This window comes from Malaclemys terrapin, unplaced genomic scaffold, assembly GCF_027887155.1.
Source record: "Malaclemys terrapin pileata isolate rMalTer1 unplaced genomic scaffold, rMalTer1.hap1 scaffold_58, whole genome shotgun sequence".
Taxonomy (NCBI): Eukaryota; Metazoa; Chordata; order Testudines; family Emydidae; genus Malaclemys; species Malaclemys terrapin.
The window spans coordinates 174,927-200,663 of NW_026530219.1; the positions used below are offsets into that span (position 1 = coordinate 174,927).

Genomic DNA, 25,737 nt, shown 5'->3' on the forward strand with positions numbered 1-25,737 from the left:
ATCAGGGCAGCACACCCCCCCGCCCCCCCCCCGCAGGAGAGGGACCCCAGGGGCTGGACTGGGGATAACACCCCCCCCAGAGGAGAGGGACCCAGGGGCCGGATGGGGGCAGCGCCCCCCCCAGAGGAGAGGGAGCCCAGGGGCCGGATCAGGGCAGCACCCCGCCCCCCCCGCAGGAGAGGGACCCCAGGGGCCGGATTGGGGATAACACCCCGCCCAGGGGCCGGATCGGGGCAGCACCCCCCCCAGAGGAGAGGGGCCCCAGGGGCCGGATCGGGGCAGCAGAGAGGGCCCAGCTCACCGGCAGGCCGCCATCCGGGCGCTGGCTGCGGCTGCCCCCTGTGTAGCTGGATCCTGGGGCCCGCAGGCGGGAGCTGAAGGGGCCCGCGCAGGCTCTGTGGGGGGAGAGGAGAGTAGGTGAGGGGGTCCCGGTGGGAGGGGGTCCCCCTGGAGCTCAGCCCCCCCCCACTCACCTGCCCACTGCTGGGGCTCGCCCCCCCGGACTGCTCAGCTTCCGGTACTCGGGGAAGGGCTTCATCTCCATGGGGTGCAGCTGTGGGGAGAGGGGGGCAGGGGTCAGCCAGGGCTCCACCTCCCCGGGCCAGCCAGGGACCCTGCTGGGGCCCCTCCCACCCCCCTTACCTCCGTGCGCCCCATGCCATGGGGGAAGGTGCGGACGGCCGAGGGGACCAGGCGCCCGGCCAGCTGCCCCGGGGGCCGTAGGGCCGGGGTGACGGGCACCAGGGGCAGTGGTGGGGGGGCGGGTGGCGCCCCCTGCTGCAGGGAGCCGAAGTTCACCACCGGGGGCAGCTGCGACTCCACCATGGGCATCAGCATCTGCAGGGGGGAGAGGAGTCAGCGCATGGGGCGGAGCCAGGGGCGGAGCCAGTGAGCTGGGGGCGGGGCTCACCTGCTGGGCAGGGCCCGGGCCCTGAAGGAAGTTGCTCTGGTTGGCCTGCGGCAGGGAGCCCGGGTAGAAATCCGAGGGGGGGTTCAGCTCCTGCCGCACCTGGGGGGAGGAGGAGGAGCCGGGGATCAGGAGGAGGAGCCAGGTACAGAGCCCCGCCCCCTCTCCCCCCCCACCCCCAGAGACCCCCCCATACCTGGAGCAGGGGCTGCTCGGGGCCCAGCTGGCTGGCGCAGAAGGGGGGGCTGTAGAGGAACGGGGGGGCCGCCTGGTAGAGCAGCCCCGTGGCCGGCAGCTTGGCCAGCTCGGCCGCCTGCAGGGCCGAGAACTCCACGTACTGCCCCTTGAGGGCCACCCCCGAGAGCAGGGCCGAGCCGGGCAGGACGGGGGCCGCCGGGGAGCCGGGGGCCGGGCCGGGCTGCAGGTACAAGTGCTGGGATCTGCGGAGACAGACGGGGTCAGCGGGGACGCGGCTGGCTCTGGGGCGGGGACCCCTCGCCCGACACGCGGCTGGCTCTGGGGCGGGGGCTGGCTATCTGGGGACCCCTCGCCCGACACGCGGCTGGCTCTGGGGCGGGGACCCCTCGCCCGACACGCGGCTGGCTCTGGGGCGGGGGCTTGGTTATCTGGGGACCCCTCGCCTGACACGCGGCTGGCTCTCGGGCGGGGACTGGTTATCTGGGGACCCCTCGCCCAACAGGCAGGTTGCTATGGGGAAGCGGGGGGCAGGGGCTGGTTAGCTGGGGACCCCTCGCCTGACAGGCGGGTGGCTCTAGGGGGGCAGGGCAGGGGGCTGGGCACAGGGGGACCCCTCGCCTGACGCTGACATGCGGCTGGCTCTGGGGCGCGACCCCCGCTCCCCTTACCTGTACGGATGCAGCGAAGGGGTCCCCGGGCGGAAGCTGCCGTTGAGCTGGGACTCCACGGGGGGGCTGGGCACCTGCTGGGGGGGGCAGAGGGCGCGGGTCAGACAGAGGGCCAGCCCCCCCCGCCCAGCCCCCCGGCCAGCCCCCCTGCCCCGCCCCGGCCAGACGGAGCGTACCTGGGCCACGCCGGGCTGGCTGCCGTAGAAGAGCTCGGGGTAGGGCCGCTGGCTCAGCCCCCTCTCACCTGCAGGAGGAAGCAGTGAGCAGTGAGACCCCAGGCCGGCCCCACGGCCCCCCAGCGCCCCATGCCGCCCGCCCCTACCTGAGTACGCCGAGGGCTCCGCGGGGGGGCAGGCGGCCGGCCCCAGGGCCAGGGCTCTGGGCTGGGGGGCCAGGCTGGGTCTGGGGGGCGGGAGCAGCTCCCATTCCCGGGACACGCCTGCCAGCTGGGGAGAGAAGAACAGCACATGAAAAGCGCCCGGCCCCCTCCCCCAGGCGGGACCGGACCCAGGAGTCCTGGGACACCCCTCCCACTCCCCCTCCCCCAGCCAGACCCAGGAGTCCTGGGACGCCCCCTCCTCATGCCGGGACAGGACCCCGGAGTCCTGGGATGCCCCTCCCACTCCCCTGGCCGGGACCCGACCCAGGAGTCCTGGGACGCCCCCTCCCACTCCCCCTCCCCGGCCAGACCCAGGAGTCCTGGGACGCCCCCTCCCCAAGCCAGGACAGGACCCCGGGGTCCTGGGACGCCCCCTCCCCATGCCGGGACAGGACCCCGAAGTCCTGGGACTCCCCAAACCCAACCCCCTCCCAGAGCCGGGACAGGACCCAGGCATCTGGGACCCTCACTCACCCCCTCCGTGAGGCCCGGGGCCGGGGGCTCCTTGCCAGGTTTGTTGCCCTCGCTCACAAGCAGCCCCAAGTCAGTATCCTGCGGGGACGGGAGCCAGGTGAATAGAACCCAGGTGTCCTGGCCCCCAGCCCCCCCAGAGCCAAGCCCCCTCCGGCTCTAACCACTAGACCCCACTCCCCTCCCAGAGCCAGGGGAGAATCCATGCATCTACGCTCCCATCCTTCCGGTCTGGGTCAAGACCCAGGCGTTCGGGGTGCTGCTCACCTTGTCGCTGGCCCCGAACTGGATGGGGGGGGCCGGTGCTGGGGGTCGCTGGCTCCGGGCCGGGCTCGGGCCCCCCCCCGCTCTCCTTGGCCATCTCGGCTCGCTGGGAGCGCTCTGTCCCAATGGGGCCCGGGCCAGGCGGGGCCCGGGGGAGAGCTGGGGGGCTGCCGGCCTGCTGGGGAGGGGAGAGGTAAGTCACGGCCCCCATCCCCGCCCCCCAGCCGTTCCAACCCCCAGCCCGTCAGCCCCCGCCCCAGTTGTTCCCCCCCTGCCCCAGCCCCCACTCCTACCTTCTTGTCCTTGTGAGGGCTGGTGTCGTTGGGCGCTGGCCTCCTGCGCTGCTCCTGGGGCGCCGCCCCATCGGCCCCGGGGACCACGGACTCTGTGCCCCGCGTGCCCCCCACGCCAGGCTCAGGGGTCGCCTTCAGCCCGCCATCGGGGGAGCTGCGCTGGCTGCAGCTGGCGGACGAGACCTGGGAGTCGCTGCTGAGATCCACCCCGCTGTCCGACTGGCTCATCTGGGGGGGTGAGGGGATTAGGGGGCAGCCCTGACTTCCCGGGCAGAGCCCCCTGCTGCCCCCACCCCGCCCCCTAGAGTACAGCCCCTAGCGCCGCCCTGGGGCCATGGGGAGCCCTGACTGCCCGGGGAGAGCCCCCTGCTGCCCTCACCCCGCCCCCTGCAGTACAGCCCCTAGCGCCGCCCTGGGGAGCCCTGACTGCCCGGGGAGAGCCCCCTGCTGCCCCCACCCCACCCCCTGCAGTACAGCCCCTAGCGCCGCCCTGGGGCCATGGGGAGCCCTGACTGCCCGGGCAGAGCCCCCTGCTGCCCCCGCCCCACTCCCTGCAGTACAGCCCCTAGCGCCGCCCTGGGGCCATGGGGAGCCCTGACTGCCCGGGGAGAGCCCCCTGCTGCCCCCCACCCGCCCCCTGCAGCACAGCCCCTAGCGCCGCCCTGGGGAGCCCTGACTGCCCGGGGAGAGCCCCCTGCTGCCCTCACCTCCGTGCTGACGACGTCTTCAAAGGCATTTAACGGGTCGATCCAGGGCTCCACGGATCTGGGCCGGTAGCTTTTCCTGGGGGCACCTGGGGGGCAGAGCTCGGGTGAGGGGATCTATCAGCAGCCACCCAAACTGCCCCCTGCCCCCAGAGGAGGATCCAGGGCCCCCAGCGCGACTGGGTCCTGCCCCTCAGCTCCTTACTGGATTGCAGCCGGCTCCAGATGTGGGGCGCCAGCCCCTCGGAGGAGCTGCTCCTGCCGCGCGGGCCCAGGTGGGCGCCCGGGGGGTCCTGCTTGGGGCCGGGGAAGCCGGGGCTGTGGGAATAGCCCAGGGGGTCCTGTGGGGGACAAAGAGGAGGAGTGTTAACGCCGGGGGGGAAGAGGTGTGAGCGCTTGGGGGAAGGGCCCCCCCGGTTCCCACCGTCCCCTCTCACCTCCTGCTTGTGGGGCCGGTCCCGGCGCCGGGGGAGGAAGCCGTTAACACCAGGGACGTCGCCCAGGCCCCTGGCGCCCGACTGCAGCAGCTGGGCCTTGGCCAGGAACAGAGGCTCTGAAACCGAGATGTGGGGTCAGTGTGTCCCTGCCCGCTAGGGGGCGCCGGCTCCCACCCACCCCCACGGGCAGGGACTGGCTGGCTCAGTGGGGCAGGGAATGGGGTCCAGGGTCTATGCCCGCTAGGGGGCGCCGGCTCCCACCCAGCCCCACGGGCGGGGACTGGCTGGCTCAGGGGGGCAGGGAATGGGGCCCAGGGTCTATGCCCGCTATGGGGCGCCGGCTCTCACCCAGCCCCACGGGCAGGGACTGGCTGGCTCAGGGGGGCAGGGAATGGGGCCCAGGCTCTATGCCCTGTAGGGGGTGCCGGCTCTCACCCAGCCCCACGGGCGGGGACTGGCTGGCTCAGGGGGGCAGGGAATGGGGCCCAGGCTCTATGCCCTGTAGGGAGTGCCGGCTCTCACCCAGCCCCACGGGCGGGGACTGGCTGGCTCAGGGGGGCAGGGAATGGGGCCCAGGGTCTATGCCCTGTAGGGGGTGCCGGTTCTCACCCAGCCCCACGGGCGGGGACTGGCTGGCTCAGGGGGGCAGGGAATGGGGCCCAAGGTCTATGCCCTGTAGGGAGTGCCGGCTCTCACCCAGCCCCACGGGCGGGGACTGGCTGGCTCAGGGGGGCAGGGAATGGGGCCCAGGGTCTATGCCCTGTAGGGAGTGCCGGCTCTCACCCAGCCCCACGGGCGGTGACTGGCTGGCTCAGGGGGGCAGGGAATGGGGTCCAGGGTCTATGCCCTGTAGGGAGTGCCGGTTCTCACCCAGCCCCACGGGCGGGGACTGGCTGGCTCAGGGGGGCAGGGAATGGGGCCCAGGGTCTATGCCCTGTAGGGAGTGCCGGCTCTCACCCAGCCCCACGGGCGGGGACTGGCTGGCTCAGGGGGGCAGGGAATGGGGCCCAGGGTCTATGCCCTGTAGGGGGTGCCGGTTCTCACCCAGCCCCACGGGCGGGGACTGGCTGGCTCAGGGGGGCAGGGAATGGGGTCCAGGGTCTATGCCCGCTAGGGGGCGCCGGCTCCCACCCAGCCCCACGGGCGGGGACTGGCTGGCTCAGTGGGGCAGGGAATGGGGTCCAGGGTCTATGCCCGCTAGGGGGTGCCGGCTCCCACCCAGCCCCATGGGCGGGGACTGGCTGGCTCAGGGGGGCAGGGAATGGGGCCCAGGGTCTATGCCCGCTAGGGGGCGCCGGCTCCCACCCAGCCCCACGGGCGGGGACTGGCTGGCTCAGTGGGGCAGGGAATGGGGTCCAGGGTCTATGCCCGCTAGGGGGCGCCGGCTCCCACCCAGCCCCACGGGCGGGGACTGGCTGGCTCAGGGGGGCAGGGAATGGGGCCCAGGGTCTATGCCCTGTAGGGGGTGCCGGTTCTCACCCAGCCCCACGGGCGGGGACTGGCTGGCTCAGGGGGGCAGGGAATGGGGCCCAGGGTCTATGCCCTGTAGGGGGTGCCGGTTCTCACCCAGCCCCACGGGCGGGGACTGGCTGGCTCAGGGGGGCAGGGAATGGGGCCCAGGGTCTATGCCCTGTAGGCAGTGGGCTCCGACCTTTTTACACCCAAGATCACTTGTTGAGTTTAAGGGCAACCCAGGATCTACCCCGCCCCTTCCCTGAGACCCCGCCCCCTCCACCCACCCGTGTGTCCGTCACTCCCTCTCCCCAGGGGTTCGGGGGGTGTGTGCGGGCTCTGGGCTGAGCCTGGGGCAGGGGCTTGGGGTGCAGCCCTCTGGGAGGGGGCTCAGGCTACCCCACCTCGCTCGCCCCCTGCTCCCATCCTGGCTGGGTTGGGGCCGGCGCGTGGGTCTCAGGGCAGTTCCCCACAGCCCGTGGGGAAGGCAGCGGTGCGGTTACCTCGGCTGTAGCCGCCCGGGTGGGCGGGGAAGGGAGCCGGCGGCGGGGGTTGCTTGGCGCGGGCACCGTGACGGCTGCTCAGGTCGGCCAGGGCCTGCTGGATGCCGGCCGGGTCGCTGGGCACAACGTGCTCCAGCCGGTAGACAGCGCTGGTGGTGGGCCCGGGCGGCAGACTCAGGCCCGGGGGGCGCTCCTCCGCCGGGCGGCTGGGGGGAGAGTGAGTTAGGGGGGGTAGCTGGGTGCCCTCCAGTCCTGCCCACCTGCAGCCCCCCCAAACCTGCAGCTGCCCCCCCAGAAATGTGTCTGTGCCCCTTGGCCCTGCCCACCTGTGTCCCCGTCATTAATGACCTGGGCCCTCGTTATGAGCTCACGGCTCATCAGTCCCTATTAGTGCCTCCCGCATCTCTGGCTCCCACCCACCAGGGTCTGCGGGCCACTAGCAACACTGCCCCCAATCCCCGACCCCCCCCCATGTACCCCCCACTGTCCCTATGTCCACCCTCCCCCTCAGCCCCCACACCTGCGGTTCCTGGGCGAGGGCCAGGTCCTCTTCTCTCCGCGGCCCCCGCCGGGCCCCCCGCGGCCCCCGGCCTTGCCCCCGCTGCCGGGCCCGGGGTTGGGGCGCCGGTTCTGCCGGTCTATGCCGGGCCGCTGGCTGGAGAAGCTGCGCTTGGACATCTCCTTGCGCTGGGCGAGGGTCAGGTCGGCGCTGCCCCCCCGGCCCCCCAGGGACGGTGTGCCGCCCCCACTGCCCCCCTTCAGGAAGGCTTGGGGCGGGGGGGCCCCCCGGCTCCTTCTCGCCCGGCCCACCGCCCCGGCGCTCGGTGAAGTCGCTGCTCTCCGAGGCCGTCTCCCACTCCTCGTTGGCCTGGTCTGAGTTCTGGTTGGACAGGTCGGGGGACTTGGCACCAGCTGGGTGCCGGGAGGCCGTTTCCTCCGCCGGGGTGGGGGGTGGCAGGTATGGCGGGGCCCCCGGCCCGCCCCGCTGCTCCCCATTGAGCCGGGCCGCGTTGTCCCGCTCCTGCTTCAGCCGCCGGAAGCGGGGCGGCTTGTCCTGCTGCTGCGAGCGGCCGTGGCGCCGCCGACGGGGGGGCCGCTCGAAGCTGCGATCCGCCGCGCCATTGGGGGGCGGCCCCTGCTGCTTGGGGGGAGCCTGGAATGCGGCCAGATCCTCCGGCACCGGGAGAGCCGGCCCCAGCGCCGCTTTCTCCTTGCCGGGCGAATCCGGCGTGGCCTCCGGCTCCTGCTTCTCCGGCTTCTTCCCGGGCGGGGGCTTGGCCGGGGGGCTCCAGGTGCTGGCTGGGGGGCGCCCCCCGCCACGGCCACGCCGAGAGGGCACGCCGCGGGGGGTGAAGATGCGGCCGCCGCGGGCTCCTGGCTCCGAGAGGCGGGGCGGGATCTTGTCAGCGAAGCGGGGCAGGGCGGCCGGGCCCCGGTGCCGCTCCTCCTTGACGGGCTGGGGGGCCAGCGGGGGCGGGGCAGCCTCCTTGTCCGAGTGGGCCACGTCGCTGGCGCTCTCGTGGGTCTCGCTGCCGGTCTCCGAGCCGCGCTGGCGCCGGCGCTTGGGGATCTCCTCGTACTCGGAGCCCTCGCTGCGCGTCTCGCTGGCGTTGCGGGGCCGGGCGCCACCTCCGCCACCTGGGGGCCCCGGCCCCTCCTCCAGGCGGTAGAATGGCTCCCGGTAGCTGCGGAATTCCCTGCTGCGGCCCCGGCCCCCACCGCCCCGGCCGCGCCCGCTGTAGGCGCCCCGGAAGCCACGCCCCCGGGCGAAGTACTCCCCCCGCCCCCGGGCGCGCCCGCGCCCCATGTAGCCGCCGCCCCCGCGGTCGTAGGGGCACTCCCGGCGTCGGCGGGTGGGCGACAGCGCCCCCTGTGGCTCCTTGGGGGGCCCCGCCACGCTGCCGTTCACCAGCACCTTGGCTTTGGCCTCCTTGCCTGGCTTGGGGGGCTCCTTGGGGCCGGGCTGTGGGTCCGGCTTGGCGCCCGCTGGCTCGGTGCCCTCTTTGGCTTTGGGGCGCGGCTCCTCAGCCTCCTCCTTGGGGGGCGCAGGTTTCTTGATGGGCCCGGCTCTGCGCGGGGGCTTCTCGCCGCTCGGCGGCTCGTCCGCCCGCCGGCTGCTGCCCGGCCGGGGGCCCCAGCGTGTCTCTGTCTTGGCCTCGCGCCGTGGCGGCCGGTGGAAGTCGTGCGGCTGGCGCGAGGGGCGCTCGGCCCGGCGCGGCGCCTCTTCCTTGGGGGGCAGGGCTGGCTCCTCCTTGGGAGGCAGGACCGGCTCCTCCTTGGGGGGTTTCTTGGGCGCCGCCAGGGGCTCCTTGGGCTCCTCGGCGTTGGGGGGCTTCTCGTCCGGCTGGCGCTGGGGGGGCTGGGCCAGGGGCTCGGGGCGCCCATTCCTGGCCAGCTCCCCTGGAGCGTTGGGGGGCAGGGCGAGGCTGGCTGGCCAGGGCCCCCCCGGGCGGGGCTCATCCCCCGGGAAGCGGTGCAGGGGGGCCGGGGCGCCGTTCTCAGTGAAGGCCGGGTAGCTGCCCACATAGGGCTGGGGGGTGGCGGCCTCCCGCAGGCGAACGGGGGGCGTCTCACTCCTGGGGGGAGAGAAGGGGCGTCATGCCTCAGCCCGCCAGCTGGGCCCTCCACTACCTGCCCCAATCCTGGGCCCCTACCTCCCCTGCCCTACGCCTGACCCTCCTGCCCCCACCCCATCAATGCCCTCTGCTCGGCCCCACAGCTCCCCAACCCCCCACAGCACCCGCCCCCCCACTCACCGCAGGCCCTTCTCCTCCTCATCTGGCTGCCGGAGGGGCGAGGCCAGGGGCCGGGGGTCGGCGGCAAAGACGTCTCCCCCCCAGGCCAGCTTGGGGTCCATGGGCGGGGTGCCCCGCTCCCGCAGGATCTGGGGGTGGCGCTCAAACTGCTCCGAGCTGGAGCCCCCGCTGTCCGAGCGCTCGCGGGACAGCAGACCTGGAGGGGGGCAGAGAGCACACGTCAGAGGGCCGGCACCCCTGGGTTAGAACCACGGGCCCCCCGGCTTAGACTAGCCCAACCCATGACGGAGGCAGCCCGACTCCCCCCCCCCAACGTCACATGACCCAGGAGTAGGTGGGACCAATGAATCACAGGACAGGCCAGAGCAGAGGGGAGGTGGGACCCAAACCACTGCAGCGGGCTGGGTCACATGACCCTGACCAGGAAGCTGAGGGGGGAGCATGGGGGGCCTGATCATGTGACCAGGTGTGGGTGGGGCCCACAGGTCATCTGGAAGCCCAGACCAGGAAGGGACCTTGTGAGGCATCCGGTCCAGTCCCCTGCACTCAGTATTATCCAGACCATCCCTGGCAGGGGTTTGTCCAACCTGCCCTTAAACCTCCCCCGGCAACTTATCTCCGTGTGAACCCGCGACAGGACGTTTTTCCTCATGTCCAACCTACACCTCCCTTGCTGCAATTTAAGCCCCTTGCTTCTTGGCCTGTCCTCAGAGGTTAACGAGAACAATTCTTCTCCCTTCTCCTTGTAACAACCTTTCAGGTACTTGAAAAGTGTGATCACGTCCCCCCTCAGTCTTCTCTCCTCCACACTACACAAACCCAGAGCTTTCAATCTTCCCTCACAGCTCAGGGGTTCTAGACCTTCTCTTCTCCAGACTCTCTCCAATTTGTCCAACATCTTTCCTGAAATGTGGGGCCCAGAACTGGACACGACACTCCAGCTGAGGCCGTATCAGCGTGGAGCAGAGCGGGAGAATTACGCTCACAACACTCCTGCTAACGCAGCCCAGAAGGATGTTCGGGTTTTTTGCAACAGCGTCACACTGTTGACTCCTATTTAGGTTCTGGTCCACTCTGAGCCCAGATCCCTTTCCACAGTACCCTCCCTAGGCAGCCACTGCCCATTGTGTCTGCAACTGATTGTCCCTTCCTAAGTGGAGAACTTTGCATTTGTCCTACTAAATGTCATCCTATTGACTTCAGACCATTTCTCCAGTTTGTCCAGAGGATTTTGCATTTTAATCCTGTCCTCCAAAGAACTTGCAACCCCTCCCAGCTCGGTATCGTCCGCACACTATCAGTGGACTCTCTCTGCCAATATCTAAGTCACTGATGAAGATATTGAACAGAACCGGACCCAGAACCGATCCCTGCGGGACCCCACTCGTGATGCCCTTCCAGCCGCACTGTGACCCACTGATCACTACTCTCTGGGAACGGTTTTCCAACCAGTTCCGCACCTTATAGTAGCTCCATCGAGGTTGTATTTCCCTAGTTTGTTTAGGAGAAGGTCACATGAGACCGTATCAAAAGCCTCACTAAAGTCCAGATCTACCACGTCTCCCGCTTCCCCCTACGCACGAGGCTTGTGACCCTGTCACAGAAAGCTCTCAGGCTGGTCTGACACGACAAACCCACACTGACCGTTCCTGATCACCTCATTATCTTCTAGGTGTTTGCAAACTGATTGCTTAATGATTTGCTCCATTATCTGTCCGGGTACAGAGTGAAGCTACTGGGCTGTAATTCCCCGGTTTGTCCTTATTTCCCTTTTCCCGTCTGCCAGGGCTTCTCAGAGAGACTCGCGAATGGCGCCGAGATCTCCTAGGCTGCATTTCATCCGGCCCTGGTGATTTGAAGGCCTGTAACTTATCTAAGTCATTTGACATGTAGACATGACCCAGGCCACAGGAGGGGGTCATCAATGGGTGATCACGTGACCCAGGTCTAGCCCAGTTAGTGTGTCACACCCTGGGCCAGGCGTGGGCGGGGCCAGCAGGTCACATGACCCAGGCATGGGCGGGGCTTACCAGAGGGGTGCACACCAGGCGGGTAGAAGTCCATGGGTGGCCGCCCCTGCATCATGCGCGGGTCCATGTAGGGCGGGATCACCATCCAGCGGGGGTCAAAGTTCATCTGGGGCATGGGCGGGGGGCGCCCCATGGAGCCTGGGTACATGGCCTTGGGCGGGGCCTGCTGCTGGGGGGGCGGGGCCTGCTGCTGCCCCGCCCCCTGCGGAGGGTGGATACCGGGCGAGGGGCCCAGGCCCGCCAGGGAAGCCGCTGCCACCTGCTGCTGGGGGGAGGCGGGCGCCGGGGGCGGCCCGTGCTGCTGCCACTGCTGCTGCTGCTTCAGCAACTGCTCCTGGGGGGCACAGAGGGGTTAGGGACCCCCCACGCCACTCCTCACCCCATAGCGAGCCCCCCAATGGCTCCCCATGCCAGGCTGCAGCCCCCACCCCGGGGCCCCCCAATGGCTCCCCATGCCAGGCTGCAGCCCCCTCCACGAGGGCCCCCCAATGGCTCCCCATGCCAGGCTGCAGCCCCCCCTCCCCGGGGCCCCCCAATGGCTCCCCCATGCCAGGCTGCAGCCCCCCCTCCCCGGGGCCCCCCAATGGCTCCCCCATGCCAGGCTGCAGCCCCCCCTCCCCGGGGCCCCCCAATGGCTCCCCCATGCCAGGCTGCAGCCCCCCCTCCCCGGGGCCCCCCAATGGCTCCCCATGCCAGGCTGCAGCCCCCTCCCCAGGGCCCCCCCAATGGCTCCCCATGCCAGGCTGCAGCCCCCCCTCCCCGGGGCCCCCCAATGGCTCCCCCATGCCAGGCTGCAGCCCCCCCTCCCCGGGGCCCCCCAATGGCTCCCCATGCCAGGCTGCAGCCCCCCCTCCCCGGGGCCCCCCAATGGCTCCCCATGCCAGGCTGCAGCCCCCCCCCCCAGCGAGGTCCCCCACAGTCCCCCTCCTCCAGCCCAGCACCCCCCAGCTGTTACCTGCTGCTGCCGCTGGAACCGGGGCGGCAGAGACTTCTGGTACTTGGAGTAGCCCAGGTTCTGGGCCAGGGGCGGCTGGCGCGGCGGCACCACAGTCTCGCCCTTGGGCTCTGTCTTGGGCACGGCAGGGGCCACAGGGGGGGCCGGCACCACCACTGGCTCATCCGGGACCTCGGGCACCTCCTTGGGGGCGGGCGCCGCAGGGGGCTCGGCTGGGGGAGAGCAGGGGGGTGAGTCGCTGGGCACGACACGGGAGCGGAGAGGCCTCACCTGGCAGCCACAGCTGAGACGCGGCCCCTCTGGGGCAGGGCTGGTTACCTGGGCCCCTGAGACGCGGCCCTCTGGGGCAGGGCTGGTTACCTGGGCTCCCGAGACGCGGCCCCTCTGGGGCGGGGCAGGGGGCAGGTTACCCAGGGCCCCCAAGACACGGCCCCTCTGGGGCGGGGCAGGGGGCAGGTTACCCAGGGCCCCCAAGACACGGCCCCTCTGGGGCGGGGCAGGGGGCAGGTTACCTGTGGCCCCCCGAGACGCGGCCCCTCTGGGGCAGGGCTGGTTACCTGGGACCCCGAGACGCGACCCCTCTGGGGCGGGGCAGGGTGCTGGTTACTCGGGGCCCCCGAGACGCGGCCCCTCTGGGGCGGGACAAGGGGCAGGTTACAGGTTACCTGTGGCCCCCCGAGACGCGACCCCTCTGGGGCGGGGCAGGGGGCAGGTTACCTGGGCCCCCGAGACGCAGCCCCTCTGGGGCAGGACAGAGGACAAGTTACCCAGGGCCCCCAAGACGCCTCCTACCTAGCCCGGCGTCGAAGCTGCCGCTGGTGCTGCTACCACTGCTGCGGGGTTTGCTGACCGGGGCTGGCTCCTCCTGGTCTCTTGTCTCCTCTGGGGGGGCAGGGGCCGGGGGGGCAGCGGCCGGGGGGCTGGCGACGGCCGGGGGCGGCGGCGGGGGGGCGGGCACTTCCTTGGGGGGCTCGGCTTTGAGGCGCTTGTCGGGGGCCCCAAACTTCTCGTCCAGGCGCTTGAGCTTCTCGGCGCAGGCGGCCCGGCGCTCCTCCTGCATGCGCCGCTCCTCCTCCTCCCGCCGCCGGCGCGCCCGCTCCACCGCCGCCGAGATCTCCGAGGAGGACTGCTTCCGCCGCTGGCGCCACGCCTCGTCCTCGTCCTCCGGCGCCGGGGGGCGCGCCTGGGGGGAGGTGGGGGTCAGGGGGAGCCGGGCACCTCCCACCGCCTCACAGCCTGATCCCCGGCCCGCAGCCCCCCCAGCTCCCTGCCCCACAGCCCCTATATCCCCCCAGGCCCACACCTTTCCTCTATACACCCCCTAAGTCCTATTCTATCCCTCCAAGGTCACATCCCCCCAATCCCACACCCTATGAATGCTCCATCCTCCCCAGGGCTCACGCCCCACTGCCCTCAGATCCTTCCCGGAACCCCCCCCCCGACACTCACTGGGAAGTCGTTGGGCTGCCCCCAGTTGCCCCGATTGGGGGGTGGGGGTGGCGGTGGCGGGGGGCGAGGTGCGGGGGCGGCAGGCGGTTCCTTGGCCCCCTCCGGGGGGCGGGAGCCCTCGGCCCAGGCCGCCTTGACAGGGGGCAGCTCCTCCTTGGGGCTGCTGGCCTTCTTGCCCTCGGGGCCCGGCCCCTCGCTGTCCTGGCTGGGGGGCAGAGGGCAGAGATCAGCAACAAACGCAGTGAGATGGGCCACGGCTCGGATTGGGGTGGGTGGGGCCGCGGCAAGCCCGGGGGTCTGATGCGGGACTGAGCCAGGGGGTGGGGCGGACCGGGTCAGCGGGTCTGAGCTGGGGGACTGGATCCAGGGTTGTGGGGCTGGGCAAGCTGGTGGGTCTGATCCATGGGGCTGAGTTGGAGTTGTGGGGGGGGCAGGGATATGGGGCACGAAGGGCCGGTTCCGGGGGCCTGGATGGGGCAGTAAGTCTGAGGTGGGAGGGGTCGCGAAGGGGCCGGCGGGGGGCCGGGGTCCCTCTTACTGTTTCTCGGCCCCTTCCTCGTCAGACTCTTTGCCGTCCTCTTCGTCGCTGAATTTCAGCTTCTCGGTGTAATCCACCTCCTCGTGCGCACCTGGCCAGACAGACAACCAGCGTCAGAGCCTGCCCCACAGCCGGACGCGGGGGGCCCCGGGGCTGTGTGTCGAGGCCGGGGGGCAGCGGAGGAAAGGAGCTCCCCCCCACCCCCTGGATCCCCAGCGGGGGGCACTACCTGCCCAGCCTTCGTCGTTCTCCTGGTCCAGCTCGTCGAACTCCTTCAGATCGTCCTGCCGGAGCACGGGCGGGCGGCTCACCGGCTCCGCCACGCGCTGGGGGGGCTGTGAGGGGCGGGGCCCGGCCAGCCGGGGGAACCTGGGGGGAGGGAGAACCATGGAGGGGCTAGGGACAGAACCCAGGAGTCTGGGCTCCCAGCCCCACCCCCCTGCTCCAACCCACTGGACCGCACTCCCTCCTCCCCCCTCTTCCTCCGATCCAGGGACAGAACCCAGGAGTCCTGGCAACTGGCTGCAACCACTAGACCCCACTCACCCCCAGAGCTGGGAAGAGAACCCAGGCGTCCTGACAGCCCCCCCAACTCACCTCTGTGCGTCCGGGGTGGGATAGCGGTAAGGTCCCTGCGGCCCATACGGAGGCGGGAACGGGAGGTACGGGGGGTACATCTGTGGGGAGACGGGCCGTTAAGGGGGCCCCCCAATGCTGGGGGCGAAGAGTTCAGCCCCTACCTGTCCCCCCATAAACCCCAATCTGCTGAGCCACCTTCAGTCACGGAGATGGATCACTCCCTGGATAGGTGTCCGCCCCCAATCCTCTTCCCTCCCCCCACTCCCCACGGAGCAAACCCCCCCGCCCTGCCCCTCCCCACAGAGCATTCCCCCTGTCCCCGCCCTGCCCCCCCCATGGATCAAACCCCCCTGCCGCTCCCCACAGAGCAACCCCCCCGACACTCACGAATGGTGGCATCATGCCCCGGTAGGGAGGGAAGTGGGGCGGGGCGGAGGGCTGCATGCCCACCCCGGCCCGCCCGTCGGGGGCTCCGGGGTGCTGCTCGGGCACCTCCCCGTCAGTGCCCCGCCCGCCTCCATCCCGCCAGCTCGTCGCATCTGCAAAGGAAAGGGGGACGGGGTAAGGCAACGTGCTGCCGGGGGGCTGGTTATCCAGGGACCCCCAGCCCCTCTCGGGCAGGGCGTGGGGGCTGGTTATCCGTGGACCCCTGGCCCACCACAGAGATGCAGCTCCTCTGGGGTGGGGCGCAGAAACGGGAGAGCAGCTGAACAGAACGAGGCCGTGACCCGCAGAGAAGGGGTCTCCCCAGTCCGGTTGCCATGTGCGGGGGAGACTGGGCGGGGACACACCCTGGGGCAGGCAGGGGCTGGCCAAGGTTTGGCTGGCATAGCCGGGTTCAAGGCTCAGTTAGGGGGCCCAGCACTTTGGGGTCTTTGATGACAGAACATCACAGGCCCCCAGTGCTGCCCTGGGACACCCCTGCCTGGGAGGGGAGGGGCGGGACTCACTCTGGGGGCGGAGGTTTGGTCCGGGCCCATACGACGCATCGGTAGTGTCCTTTTCTTTGCCAGCTTTGTCCTGATCTCCAGCCGCCTGCAGGGTCGGAAATTCCTCGCGAGAGAATCGCGACAGTAGGCTTGATCCCTTTCCACCTGCGGAGAGAGGGAGGCTGACTGACTAGCCCACCTCTATGACCCCGGAGGACCATGGAACAGAAAGAATTGTCCCCTCTATGACCCCGGAGGACCAATTATCTTCCAGCTCTATGACTCTTCAGGACCAAAGGGGTGAGAATTGCTCCGTCTCTGACCCTGGTGAACCGATCAGCCTCCAGCTCTTTGTAGCTAGACGCAAGAGGCTGTGACGTGCCAACTCGCCAACCCTGAGGGCCAACGTCTTTCATTTCTATGACCCTGGAGGACCAAGCCAGGGAACTGCCTGGCAGAATGAGACTGGGGCCCACCTAGCCTGTCTCTGAGTGGTCAGGGCCAGCTGCTTCAGAGCCCAGCCCATGGGTGGTGCCCAATGGGGGTGGGCGTGTCCTTCCTGATCACTGGCTCAGCGGCTGGGTCACGCCCTGGACAGTTGGTGGTTGGGGTTCGAGCCCTCACGTCTCATCCCCTCTAACTGAGCCATTGAAGTGTCTGAGCCTGCTAGGCTCTTTGACTCCATGACATCAAGGGGCAGAGAGTTCCCCTGGTTAACGTTGTGTTTGACATTAGAGCATCCCCCAAAGAAGCCCCAGCTCCCTGCAGCTCAGTGCCCCCAAGCTCCACTCCAGGGGATCGGTAAACGAACTCACCATCTCCTTGCGCTCCATGGGTAACGCTGGCCTGTGCCCAAGACTTTACCCCGCTTGCTACTGTAGGGGGATTCTGACAGAACAAAGGAGGGGGAGGAGTTAGTTTGACTCTGGGGACTGCAGCCCCCTTACCAGCCTCCCAAGATCCACCCCCAGCCCCACGTTCCCAGATGTTCATTGAACAGCTCCCACTGGCTGATTCTCTCTCAGATCCTGCCAAGGCTGGGAAGCTCCTTCGGCAGAGAGCGGTTACCGGCCGCAGCACCAACCTCCAGCACTAGCGCCCCCTGTGGCCCTAGGAAATGCCAGCGGGGTCTAGGGGCCAGTGACATGGACGCAGGCTGGTTGCAAGAGAGGGAAATCCTGAGTTCTCTCCCCAGCTCTGGGAGGGGAGTGGGGGCTGGTGGGTTAGAGCAGGGGGGCTGGGAGCCAGGACTCCTGGGTTCTCTCCCCGGCTCTGGGAGGGGAGTGGGGGCTGGTGGGTTAGAGCAGGGGGGGCTGGGAGCCAGAACTCCTGGGTTCTTTCCCCGGCTCTGGGAGGGGAGTGGGGGCTGGTGGGTTAGAGCAGGGGGGCTGGGAGCCAGGACTCCTGGGTTCTCTCCCCGGCTCTGGGAGGGGAGTGGGGGCTGGTGGGTTAGAGCAGGGGGGGCTGGGAGCCAGAACTCCTGGGTTCTCTTCCTGGCTCTGGGAGGGGAGTGGTGTCTAGTGGTTAGAACAGTGGGCTGGGAGTCAGGACTCTCCTTGTTCTCCATCCTGGACACTGTTTGGGGAGTTCCCCTAAAGGCATCCCCAGGATCTTGATCTCTGTCAAGGGAGACCCCCCCCCCCCCCAGTGTCTTCACCTCGGGTGCTGTTGGGGGTCGTTTCGGTGGGTTTGAGGCAGACGTCTGTGAAGCCGGCGGCGACGGCGATTCCAGCGGCTGAGCTGTCGAGGCATCGGTACTGAGGCGGAGGGAATGAACGAGGCAGAGAGAGAGACAGACACACAGACTTCAGACCTGGGGCCTGATGGGAGCTGGCGCCCCCTAGAGGGGAAAGGCCCCGTTCCCCTGAGCCAGGACCACCCCCACTCCGAGGGGGGACGGCTCCTCACCTCTTTGGGTCTGACTGTTCCTGCTTGCTTGCCCATCCTGTCCCGTCTTTTGGTACTAGTGAGACGTTGGGGTCATTGCCTTTGTTCTCCGCTTTTAAGCTTGGCAGGTTCGCAGGGGGTGGCATACGCCGGGCAATGGCAACTTTCCCGAGACTCTGCAAGCCATGGCGAGGGGCTACTGTAGGGGGAGAGAGGTTAGGGCCTGTTCTGACCCCCCCCCCCCCCACTCCCTGCAGCACAGCGCCCCCGCCGGCCCCCTCCCTGCAGCACAGCGCCCCCTCGTGCCAGTACCTGTGGGTTTCTGAATCTCTAAGGACTTTCCCTTGTACGTATCAAACAGGTTGAGCGACGAATACTTTTTTCCATCCTTCCCCTTTGCTGTTTGCCCCAAACGATCTGACATCGCGCTGGAAGGTCATTGAGTACGTTGGTTCCTCCTGGCGCCTCGCGAAACGTGCCTCTGTCTGCAGGGAGGACAGTGGTGAGAACCCAGGTGTCCTGGCTCCCAGGCCCACCCCCTCTAACCCCATCCCCCGGCTAGAGCCCGGGACAGGACCTGAGAATCCTGCCATTTTTCTGCCCTTCCTTGTTTCCTTGTCGCCTTTACAAATTTGCCTTTGCGCTGAAAGTGGGTGTTTCAAGGGGAATTGGTTTGAAGCTCTGTGTTTATGTTAGGTCCCACACAAACCACCTCACCCACTTCCTCCGAGAGACCATTTTAAAAAAAGAAAACGACGGAGACAGCATCAGACAAAGTGACCCCTGTTTTTTTTATGAGAGTGGTTGAGTCCCGTATGGTTTTTATTTTAACTCCAGGAACGTACGGGTTTGTTATAACAATAGATCAGCCAATCCAGCATCCCTGGGAAAGGTTTTGCTGCAATTTTGCTTTGGATTTCAAACTTTCCCCTTGCAACATAAACAACAACAGGCGGGTGAAGGAGATCTGGCTCTGAATGCAGTCCATACTTCCTCCAGGCCACACAACAGGGAACCAGGAATGAGGGGGTATTTCTGTAGTTCCAAACAAACAAGGGAAGATGAAACTGTGGGGCCATTTGCGTAATGTGGCCCTGAGGCAGTTGGTGTTTTCCTTCCGGGTCAGACCTCGGGCAGGGAAGGGAAGCCTTTCTAACCCCTGGGGTTAGTTTCACTCCATCCTCAGTGTCTGCGCCTGCCCCTTTAAGGACATGTCCTTGACTCACCCTCTGAGCCTGAGCTCAGCACAGCTGAGACGCCTGATCGCAGGGTCTCCCTGACAGCTGGGGTCGCATGAGGACATGGGATGGGGCTGTCTTGGATTTCAGGAGGGGCAGCTCACCCCAAGTGCCTGGCGATGGGGAAATCCAGCCTAAAGCTGCCTGGAGTCAGCCATATGAAATCTCAGCCCCCCAGCTCTAACCCACCAGCCCCCACTCCCCTCCCAGAGCTGGGGAGAGAACCCAGGAGTCCTGGCTCCCAGCCTCCCCTGCTCTAACCCACCAGCCCCCACTCCCCTCCCAGAGCTGGGGAGAGAACCCAGGAGTCCTGGCTCCCAGCCCCTGCTGTAAAGCAGGACCGGTGTCTCGCCAAGGGATCTGCAGCACTTTCCAACCGAAAGCTAAATCTGTGCGCTCGCTCTCTGAAATCACCGCGCCCGATTTCCCCATACTTCCTGGCTGAGCCAACACCCCGAGCCCGGAGCCGGAAGACACAGCAGGGCAGAGAGACTGCAGCTGGGAGGAATTCTCCAGAGCCAAGCCAGGCTGCAAGCACTCTCTTGGGAGGGCCTGGGAAATGGGGAATAAAACTGGCCGCTTTTAGCAGCCATGAGGGCGAAAGGGAGGGGTGGTGGGAAAAGAACCAGGGATGTCTCTCCCCTCCACCCCCAGTGCAGACCGATTTAGGGGGAGGTTTAGGGAGGACAGAATCCATGGTGCAGAGAGATGGGATTTGGAAATCACAGGCCATGGGGCGGCTACTGTCAGGGAAAGAATAACGGAACAGCCATCAGAATTACACACCCTGTCATTTGGGATTTCCAGCCTGCCAGGGGAACAGGTGAGATTCCCTCGCCTGGGTGACACAGCAAAACTCAGAGCAGATGATCTAATGGTCCCTTAAAACCCATGACTCCACTGCCCCAAACCGACAGGTGATAATGTTACAGCCACACCCCAACGAGGTCCTCCTGATATTGATGGCTGGGCTTATTTTCACAGATTAAGGCCAGAAAGGATAACTCTCAGCCTGGGGCTACGTCTTCACTACCCGCCTGAATCGGCGGGTAGAAATCCATCTCTTGGGGATCGAATTATCGCGTCTCATCGGGATGCGACAATCGATCCCCGAATCGACGCTTGTACTCCACCAGCGCAGGTAGGAGTAAGCGCCGTCGACGGGGGAGCCGCGGAGGTCGATTTGCCGCCGTCCTCACAGCGGGGTAAATCGTCTCGGATATGTCGAATTCAGCTACGTTATTCGCATAGCTGAATTTGCGTATCTTAAATCGACACCCACCCCCCTCACAAAGTGAAGACGTAGCCTCAGTCTCACCCCCTGTACAACAGACCACTGCTCTGCCTTGAATTAATTCCTGGCTGGATTTTCAGAGGGTGGGGAAGGAAGCAGGAGGACAGGAACCTGTGACAGAGAAAATAAAAGCAGAAACACAATCCACCCCGAGAACAACCCCTAAAATAACCTAAGAATAAACGGGGGGGGGGGAATCAATCCTTACAAAGAACAATTATCCAATCTGGACGGAGTAAGTAACAAATAATATCGCTGGCAAAAAACCATCCTGCTAATGGAGAGGTGTAGCCAAAGCATCCAGAATTATCGCTAACAAAACTACTATTAATAAAGGAAGGGCACAAACAAATCCACATGAAAACTAGGCAATCCTCTTACAATCTACCCAGAATAATCAACCGCTGTTAAACGAGGAGGGATGGAAGGAATCAAGAAAAAACCACTGGTCAAGAACAGGAGGGGGAAAAAAAGCCAGAATCTTAATACATACAAAGATTGTAAATAACCCACACAGCGCAAAGACATCGGTACGAGCCTCTGTGTTCCTAATGGCTACCAGTATTAATTCATTTCTCCAGTGGGTTATGGACGCTGCTCTGTAGTCGTAAATACCATCCTGCATTTTCTTTCCAGAAAGGCAGCCGTGAGGCCTAGCAGATAACGTGCTGGACAGGGACTCAGGACACCTGCCTTGAACTAGCTCCGTGCTGGCCTCTTGGGTGACCTTAGGGGAAGTCACTTCCCTGTGACTCAGTTTCCCCATCTGTAAACTCAGGAGAAGGATATTGACCCTTCTTAGTAAAGCACTTTGAGAGCTATCCATGGAAAGTGCTAGGTAAAAGCTAAGGGTCATTATCGCGGGGTGGGGCCCAAATCTTAACAACAGCTTTTTTTGTCTCAAGAGCAGTACACCTCTACCCCGATATAACGCGACCCGATATAACCCGAATTCGGATATAATACGGTAAAGCAGCACTCCGGGCGGGCAGGGCTGCGCACTCCGGCGGATCAAAGCAAGTTTGATATAATGCGGTTTCACCTATAATGCGGTAAGATTTTTTGGCTCCTGAGGACAGAGATATATCGGGGTAGAGGTGTACCTGTATTTGCCAACACTTTAATTCTTATTGTGTATGTGGATTGTTCACATCTCTCTATTTGTTAGCAAGACATCCAGAGCCACAAAGATTGTTAAGATTTAAAGGGGAAACATTCTAGTCATGGAGTAAACACTTTACGAAAACACTTAACAATACTATGCATGCCTCTTATCGGTCGGCAGTACCTTGTGTTAACAATGTCACACCAAACATGGCTAAGAAATACAAGATATTGTTAAGAAATATTGCTAAGAAAGAAAGAGAATACAGGATATTCTTAGGAACAAAGGTTAAAATGCACCCAGAATAAATATTGTTAAACAGAATGTTAGCAATATACACACACAATATACACTGTTAACAAACGAACAGGGGGTACAACTACCACAGAACGACAGAAACGTAGGCCTGGAAGAGAGAATCTAGCCCACCCAGGCAGGATTAAGTGTACCTGGTACATAACTCCACAGTGAAATACTAATACTGTTAGATAAACAGGACGATCACATCATAAAGTGAGGAGTAGACAAGACAATATTAATAACTGGTCCAATTCACAGCTGTGTCCACTAGATCCCGAAAAATACAAAACATTAACATGATTTATATATAATTAAAGGGTGCATGATACAGCGCGGGATTAACACGTATCGTGCGAATGCCCATCTTTGAAATCCTGAGTTAAGATTGTAACGCCATGACAATTATCTCCTACAAATGGCTGCAAGTTACTTAGAGATCAAGGGGCAAAACACCTTTTTTGGGGGGGATGGGGGAGAACCTTTATTTTACAGATATTTGATTGGCAGATGGAAGGAAGCTGTCGGAGAAGGAAGCAGAGAGGTTGCAGAGAGCACCAATCCCGCTACATCTGAAGTATCCAGGAACAGGGCAGCATCCACTCGAACTCGCTGGGAAAGTGACAATTGATCCTGTATTTTATCTTGTTTTGGGACCAGGCAAACCCTCGCTATTCAGGTGTCCGGTTCTTTGCACAAACGTTGATCATTCAAATGACGGATTTTCCAGTCACACGTAACATCGGCTGCCCCTCGAACTGTGAATGGAGCTTTAGAATAAGTGTAATTTTGGGGCCTCTCTAAGAGAGATGATGCGTGCTAATATTCGTGGATTATTTGTCTAGTAATTAAAGGGCAGGTTTAACGATCTCTCCTGGCCTTACTTACAGGTAAATCAGAATTCTTCCTCCGGTCTCTTTGCAACGATGGTATACATTTAGTTCCCTACCATGAAACGTAGAAATTTGGCTACATTACGGATGCTCCATCATGAGCACTGAAGGGAGACGAAAATAAAGATTCCCCTAGGAATAATTTTAGCATCACCCCCACAAAAAGGGGATCCATTCACAACTCAGCAAAACGTACTGGTGTCGTCGGGTAACAATAAGTGTACAGAGAGCTGGTTATTCTGAATATCACTGCAGATGGAATTAATAAACCATTCGGATCTGGCATTCATCAGCATAACCAGGGGGGTCCCTGATGTCAATACACAAATACAGCTCGAGCGGGGGGTTAGTTCATTCTAATGTCTGTTCATTTAGAATGGTTTATTCATTTAGCATTGTCTTTGGTAGAGTGCCACCGGCATACTCCTGGGGAGCCTCTTAAAACCTTTACGATGACTGAATTCATGAATGCTTTTGCATCATAAATTCCAGGGGGGTAAGAGACCCCCAGCCTTAATCTGAGAGTCACCATGATACACAGATACGGACTGACTATTCAATTCATCATTAGATGTCAAAGACACCTCACCGATGTCGACATTGCCTGGACCATGCAAATCAGAAGACCCCACCCATAATTTTAGCTGCTTCCTTTCCCCCCATTCCTAATTTTCTTGTAACCCTAAGCATGCTGCCTAATTAACCTTGACTCTTCGGTTCTGTCCCAGCCCTCCAGATTTTCACGAGAAAGACAACACAAAATAGGGTGATAATTTGCCCCAACTGCGCACACCCACGTTTTAACGAAAATAAAATAGCGAGGGAGACCAACCCCACTTTCCCCCCTTCGCTCCCCCATCTTTTAAATGCCCACATAATGGTCAGGAATTTCAGTTCCATCTGTATTATTAGTCCTACAGTAGACACAGCACGGTATGCATTCTTCATTATATTCTCTCCTTTTTATTTAAATTACCAACTCCACAGCCCCAAAACGTAATGGCTTTCTAAAGCTAAATTCACACAGATCTCTATTTTACTTCTTTCCTAGTTTAAAATAAAAAAATCAAGACCAAATCCCCTCCACACCCCAAATTTCACTTTCAACGTAATTTTAAAAAAATAAATCCGATAATGACGGAATATAAATTATGTAGCTGCTGAAGCCTGAGTTGGCATTATAAAGGGGTGGGGTAGTATTTCGATTCCACCTCCCCAAATTCAATGATATTAGCCCTAAACATTCTTTATGAGAAAAGGATAATTACGGGGTAAGAAAGAGAAGTAAAATAAGAATCCAGCCCCCAAACCCAACACAAACCCGCTGATTCCCACCCTAATCACAGACTGATAATGAATCTGTGATTGTTGCCTTCAACTGGTAGGTGTAGGGCGGTGCTGAAATATAGGGTAGAGTTCAAATCGACCACCCCAAAACGGCAGCACCCCCCTCCCCAAATAAACATCCATGTGGATTTTGGTTTTTTGTTTGTTTGTTATTGGGGCTTATTTCTGTGGGGGGTGATACCCCGACCTTCCTTCATCCCGTCACCACACCCCAAATGTGAATCACCCCAATATCATTTTAAAGGAGGGACTGACGGGTTTGTAGGGGTAAAGCTACACACCACCACCAAAATACACCCCCAAATCTCCACACCACCATGATTATCATTTAAATTGCCAATGGTTTCTTTTTTTAGGGTGGTATCGAACTACTGGCTATTCTACTATGAGCACCCCATATTTTCTCCTTCCATTGCAATGGAATATTTTTAGGGTGGGGAAAATTAGGAAAAGCTCCCCCCTGCTTCATAATCACCTTCCCCTACCCAGATTTCAGCAACACCCCGATTTCCAGCAGCCTGAAAATGTGGGACTGGATTTCCCCCCCCCCCAGTAATTTAAAAATACGAGGGCACTGCCAAGAAAGGAGGGGGTTCATTTAGATCCACCCCCCTGCTGTGTCCTAAACCAACACCCCAGAATGAGGAAAGTTGTCTATTACCCCCAAATTGGGGTTGGGTTGTATTTTTCTCTTTTTACAGCGGTTTAAGATTTTTCTCAGGTGTGGTTGAAAAGAAAAGGAGGTTTACACGAGATCAACAGGCATGCACCCCAAATTTCAGTACCATCTCACTAGCGTAGATGGGGTTTTTCAGATGAATTCAGGGTGCCACTTTAAATAACAGGAGGGAAAGAGAGAAATTAAATGGCACCCCTGTTCTGCCACCAGCATGCACCCCACATTTCAATGACAGACCATTATTTCCATGAGAATTTCGTCTTACCCCCCGCAAAAGTGGGCTGGGTTTTTGGCAGTGACTTAAATACTTTAGGGTGCTCTAGAAAGAATGAAAAGGGATTTAATTAGCCCTGATTGACTCCCCCCAAATCTCAACAATACCCCAATACATGAAACAACTCCACCCCAGAAATACAGATGAGGGTTCACTGTTCCCTGCTCTGGCATCAACGTGCACCCCAAAATTCAGTCACCCCAATAGTAGCATCAAAAGCCCACCCAAAATGAGCGCTGAGGTGTTCCCTGGGGTTGATTTTTTTTTTTTAGGGAAACAGAGAAAGCACAGTGAGATTCACCCCTTGCCCAGGCATCCCCACGGACCCCAGATTTCTGTGGTACCCCAAGACCGCTCCTACAAATGTGCTGGGACCCCACAAAGAGCAGGCAGGATTTTTCCAGTGGGTTGAATCGTGGGGGCAAAATGACAGCCATGGGTAGGAAGGGGGCGACAGCAGCCTTCACCCTGTCTCTCCTCACCTGCCCAGCCCCCCCCGATACCCTCACCCCAAAAACCCCATTAACCCCCCATTCCCCTTTAAACTTGTGGAGTAGCTTCAGTGGCTTTGAAATTCTGGGGCCAAAAGGGGGGTGCAAGGGGATCCAGCCCCCCCACTGCATACACCCCATGGTGACCCCTCATGGAGCCCACACCCCAGGCGGGGACAAGTTTTGGGGAATTGTGGGGGCACTACTCCCTCAACAGTCACTTGAACCCTCCTCTCTGAGGCTCGCTATTGGGGGGGTTAGTGACCCCAGACGCCCCCCAATGGGGCAAATGCCCCCTGGAGGTGGTAGTGGAAGCGATTTGGGAGGGGATGGGGGAGTCCAGGGGGGAGGATGGGGGCCCCCGAGGGGCGGATGGATGTGGATGAAGATGGGGGGGTAGGGAGAAGGAGAGGGCTGGGAACAAGATGGCGGAGGCCTGAACGTTCTACCGGCTCGAGCCGAGCCGTCTCCCCCCCGCCCCCTTTCCAGGGGCTGAGAGCCGAGCCCAGCGGGTCGGAACCGGGTCGATACCCACCTCTTCGGATCGGGCTCGGTCCGCTCTATCCGGATACGGGCTTCCCGAGAGCGGATGGGGGCGCCAGGCGGAGGATGGATGCGGATTACGGCGGGTCCCCCCCCCTTGTTTTATTTTTTTTTTCCAGGGCCCGATGTGGGAGCCTCGGCGTCTCGGCACCGACTAAACGGCCATCCGGGTCCCAG

At 63.2% G+C, this 25,737-nt stretch overlaps 1 protein-coding gene across 1 annotated transcript; it reads right to left on the reverse strand.

Moving 5' to 3' along the window:
- Window positions 1–1,828: 1,828 nt before the first annotated feature.
- Window positions 1,829–25,737, reverse strand: PRRC2A (proline rich coiled-coil 2A). Its single transcript, XM_054015160.1, is given in 26 exon segments — window positions 1,829–1,850; window positions 1,950–2,017; window positions 2,096–2,219; window positions 2,891–3,065; window positions 3,181–3,408; window positions 3,888–3,973; window positions 4,090–4,225; window positions 4,322–4,437; window positions 6,277–6,482; window positions 6,797–7,059; window positions 7,061–8,852; window positions 9,033–9,228; window positions 11,063–11,396; window positions 12,018–12,229; window positions 12,810–13,200; window positions 13,467–13,671; window positions 14,005–14,095; window positions 14,234–14,373; window positions 14,602–14,681; window positions 14,971–15,122; window positions 15,534–15,677; window positions 16,328–16,400; window positions 17,170–17,269; window positions 17,421–17,598; window positions 17,712–17,884; window positions 25,553–25,737. Coding segments are annotated over 24 exon segments (5,538 nt in total). The 5' UTR covers window positions 17,824–17,884; window positions 25,553–25,737; the 3' UTR covers window positions 1,829–1,850; window positions 1,950–2,013.